At 41.9% G+C, this 4,643-nt stretch overlaps 1 protein-coding gene across 1 annotated transcript in view; it reads right to left on the bottom strand.

The window, feature by feature from the left end:
- The window catches only part of LOC130574135 (cytochrome P450 2J2-like), an 8,906-nt gene extending 5,633 nt beyond the window's left edge, over positions 1 to 3,273 (bottom strand). Inside the window, exons 1-3 of the mRNA XM_057367155.1 lie at positions 3,028 to 3,273; positions 1,453 to 1,615; positions 55 to 204 (exon numbers count right to left, since the gene is read on the bottom strand). Coding sequence (XP_057223138.1) covers positions 55 to 204; positions 1,453 to 1,615; positions 3,028 to 3,195 — 481 coding nt within the window. The 5' untranslated portion in view covers positions 3,196 to 3,273. The remainder of the gene's footprint in view (positions 1 to 54; positions 205 to 1,452; positions 1,616 to 3,027) is intronic.
- Between the last annotated feature and the right edge of the window lie 1,370 nt (positions 3,274 to 4,643).

Here is a 4,643-nt window from a genome sequence, read left to right as displayed (position 1 = left end):
AGTCATGCAGACTATATATAGTGTCAGCCCCTGAGTACTGTGTCAATGCCATACCATTTTTTTCTTTGAAGAACTCAACCAGGTAATGGGCTTCAGTCTGTATCCCACGCTCCATTCCTTTATTCCCCATTCCCARTTTTCGGAGAGTTCCAAATCCAAAATTTCTCTGTTGTTTCCAGATGAGACCATTWGACATCAAGATACCTTCAGCCATCAAGAATGAATTTTATGTCATATTAACGTTCATACAATTGTAAATGACAAACCAGCAAAAATGAGAGAAGGAAAAACAGGCTTCAGCCAATCTGTAAGATTTCTTAGTATCAGAGTTCCTGTGGGACAGAAAGAATCCCAGGCTGCTCTGCTGTGAGTCTGTGCTCTAGCAGAGACCACCCAGCATGAACTATTCAATCTGCTTGGTGGGGAAGTTCCCTCCACCAATTCAGCCTGCACTTCCCCTGGAAAAGTCGGCTTGTTCCCAAGACAGTTGCTTCCCTACAGACTGGAATAACTCTCCCYTATTCCTTCTGCTGCCCCAGGAACCTGGGCTAGCAGGAAAGGAGCCCAACAGGCAAGTATTTGTGTCSCAGAGTCACAGACTCGGAGCTGAGCTGTAGCTGTTTGTTAAAGCCATCCCTGCTACAAACTGCAGGTTTCAGGGCACTTGTTACAATASAGCTACTTTTCTCTAGAGCACCTAGGAAAAAAAGAGTGGCAATACACATCCTTCCAAATGGACTGAAAGGGCCCCAGACTTAATAATTTCTACACCTTTTCTCTACTTACATTAGCTAACATTATAAATTAAAACTTTCCAATCTSTAGTTCACATGAAACAAATCCTGAYTGAGGATAAAGGCAYCTGCTGTATATTCTCTGGATAAGAGAYTGACAAAAGCAAGTTCAATTATTCYTYCTTTAAACACAACACTGCCTTTATTCTCCATCCACTGTGATTCAGCAGTGTTTGTGAAATCACAATATGAAACTCTGAACACAAATATGTTGCATCCACACTCTGGCTAATAAATTTAAAGCTTCCAGTGACTTTCCTGTGACTTTGTACTTTGGAACAAGACTAGATCTTATCCAGAGTTCTGTATATGTTTTCCTTAAAACAGGCATTGCTGTAAACAAACAACTGGGAGCATAAAGATTTACTTTAGTCTCAGCTTGCAGAGGAGGCTGCAAGCTCCGGATTATTTCAAATCAGGACATGCAGACAACACTAAGAATGGATAAATAAGACCGATATTGTTGCTCTGATAAGATTCTGAAATACACATGTGACAGTGGGACTTTAGAGACCACTTAGGGTAATGCTACAGAATGATAWGATTCACCTTGAGCAGACAGAGTAAGTTGAGAACTAAGAGCTTATCAGTAAGAAAAACATGAGAGGAAACAAAGAAAGTCAAGGATGAAGTTCTTCCACAGACATGAACATCTTACCTTTTCCCTGTGCCATCTTGTTGAAAACGTAGGTCTGCAGTCGCCCTGAAACATCCTCCGAGTTGTTGGCGAGACCATTCTTCACAGCTTGGAACCCATAGAGCACCATCACAGGTCTGTGACCCATCCACAGGGTGCAGATGTTGCCATAGGTTTCTGCCAGCTGCAGGTTAGATCAATGAAAAAAAATGGTTAGATCAATGCAAAAAAATACCCAGGGGAGAAACATCAACAAACAGGCACACACGATGGGCTGCACTCCTCCAGCACAATGTTACTCAGGGGTTCAGGAGGTGAAAAGGKACAGTGGCTGTGTTTTGTGGTGGAGTTGCTTTCCACAGGAAGGATCTGGGCTCTGGGTCTGGGAACATGCTACCCACAGAAATGTGAGCAATGAAAGAAAAAATGGCCTTCCCCTTTGTAAAACTTGACCTGGGTTACCTTTGCAATACCAACCATAGGGTAAATGCCCTTGAGTGTTTATGGATCTGTACGAGGTTTCATGTGAAATTTCACCTGCCTATTCCTGGTTGTATTTTCAACTCCTTATTTCATTCCCTCAGACAACAACCAGAATTTCTCGAAATTTTGAATTCCAGGTGTAACTCTCCATCTAGTACTGCAGATTTCAAGTTTCAGTAGCAGGAACTCTTCCCATCTTGTGCTGAAATACTGTCAACTGAGGCATCTGAGCACAGATCCCATCTCTGGGTAGTCATGGGGACTGCTCTCAGGCAATGCTGTGGGTATTCTGTAAGGACAAAGTCCCTGACTCTAGACAAAGAATGAGTACAGCTCTGTCCTCTCACACTGATGAACACGTACCCACCAGCAAATTTTAGCATCAAAGTCTTTTAAGTTCCCTTTTCCTGAAGCTGACATTCTCCAGCTGCAGCCAGGTACCCCCTGGCCTGCAGGTTGCACACAGCACATAAGGAAAGGTTGCAATTTGAAAAATACATTAACACATTGGATTCATTTGTGACATTTTTCTTCAGTGGAGAATGTTGAAAACTGAAAGAATTTGTACTAACAGGCTTAGCTGGGACCTAATTTTTCTCATCAGTTCTTTCTTTCACCATCATTTACATTCTTAGCTTATCTGGAAAGAGCATATCCCAGACCAGACTTCAGAGAAACAACAGAACAAAGGATTTGGCATTTTGCATATGAAATACAATCTTGTTTCTAGCCCCTGACAGCAGAAGATATCCTGGTGCRCTTTTCACACCTTCTGAATTCAAGATACCTTGCTTTGAAAGATTTTCAATATATGCCTGCAGTGGCAAATCTGAGAATCACTTTTTTTTTCAAAGCCAAAGATTCCCTTAAAAACAGAAGTCTTTTCTGTGGCAAAATTACTATCTTCACTTCTGTGTAACTCACACACAAACCAGCTTTCATATGAATTAGACTGTTTCCAGGTTTTTACCTTGTTTAGGCACTTCAMTTCCACAATTCACCTTCTCTCAGGGCTGAGTTCTCCCTGCTACCACATCAGTCTATCAACAACCATCACCATTTTTTACACATTTTGCCTCACTAACTCTTCATTTCACATCTGCAAATACATACCTTTTTCAGGCTCCCATGATCTGCTCTAAACTTTATCCACCAGATGCTTCCAATGATRGGAAATGGGATTGGCCCAGGAGGAAATCCACGACTCTTCCATTGCAAATTCAGGAACTGTACACTCAGAAGAAACAAAACCACGTATATGAGAATTACACTTATCATCATTTCACACCTYCAAACTTGTATTATAAAACTGCTATGAATCTGTCTGTTGAAATTACTATGTATTGTTTCTCTTAACTCTTCCCTGTTACACTGAAGATTTCTGAATTTTCATCTCCCTTCTTTCCTACCACTCTTCCTGATCCAAGAAAATGAGGAGCACTCCATTCTTGAGTGTATTTAATACATCACTATGCTGCAATATGCTAATRGATACCATTATTTAAAGATCCAGCAGAGACTGGATCAGAGAAGGTGGGAACCTCAGCCAGAAATACCCCTTTRAGCAATCAGTTTGATGGAATGTGTCACTCACAACACCATGTGCATGCCAAGAGCTCAGGTACAAAGGTGCAGCTGTCAGACAAGGACAGGAACACCCATCAGGTAGCATTCTTGGGGCAGAGGTAAAAGGAAGCAGTCAGTAGCCTTGTATAAGAGTGGTTGCAGATGCAGACTTGGGAACCAAGAGCAATGAAGTGTTGTAATCTGAATTTTCACAATAAACAATACAGACGAACTGCAAATAGCACAGTGAAGAATCAAACATAACTAATACTATCAACAAAAACCATTACAGACCTCACATCCCGCTTCACCATATATCAGGAGACACCACTGAACATYTTCTGGAAAGATTCTGGTGAAGGAAAATGYTCTTCMACCCACCAAGGCCTGGCTGTACCCSTGACTCAYGCTTTTCTAAATTCCTCAGCTCCACACACCAGAGCTCGCCCATATCYGGTCTGAAAGTCCAGTGCACCTGCAAGTTCAGTGCCTTTCACAGCTCCCTGTGCTGCAGAGGATGCTCACAGAACAGGAGTGTGAGAGGCTGTTTCAGACCCAGCATGGGTGGACCATGGACCAGCGTGCCCTGAACACCATTTTGGCTTTTCCTTCAGCCCCCTCCCATGACTGATCTAAGACTAAATTCCAGTGCAATAAAGGAGCTAAAGAAATTAGGAAGTTTTACAAAGTTTGTTGTCAACCTGCAATAATTCAGAAATCCAGGTTAATTTCTAAATTTTCTCCTGTTTCCACTAAGTATAATAGACATTGTACATGGCAAATTCTTTACTGCCTATGAAGGAAAACTTTACTGCCTATGAAGGAAAACAGAAGTGGTACATAAAGCTGTATTCCCCATGGCAGCTTATTCCTATAACGTGACAAACACTAATAGGTCAAAGAATCTCCCTCTGATTTAACCCCAGAAACCTCTGGCATTWTATTTCCTCARCTGCTCTSCCCSTTTCTGACTCAGGTTAGATTTTGATAACACACCTCTATGTCACGTAATTACCTGAGACAACGGCCTAAATGACAGGTCAAGAAAGAGATTTTGCATGGACTTTATTAGATCCCAGCGGCTGCCTTTTAACACAACTTGCAGAAGTTTCCAGTCAGCAGTCAAACTTTTCAAACTCCCTATTGGAGCTGTATTCTTGCCY

Source organism: Malurus melanocephalus, unplaced genomic scaffold (genome assembly GCF_030028575.1).
Source record: "Malurus melanocephalus ecotype Western Australia unplaced genomic scaffold, MMel_1.1 scaffold_75, whole genome shotgun sequence".
Classification (NCBI taxonomy): Eukaryota; Metazoa; Chordata; class Aves; order Passeriformes; family Maluridae; genus Malurus; species Malurus melanocephalus.
Note: the sequence above shows the minus strand (reverse complement) of the source record. Positions and strands in the feature narration are given on the sequence as shown.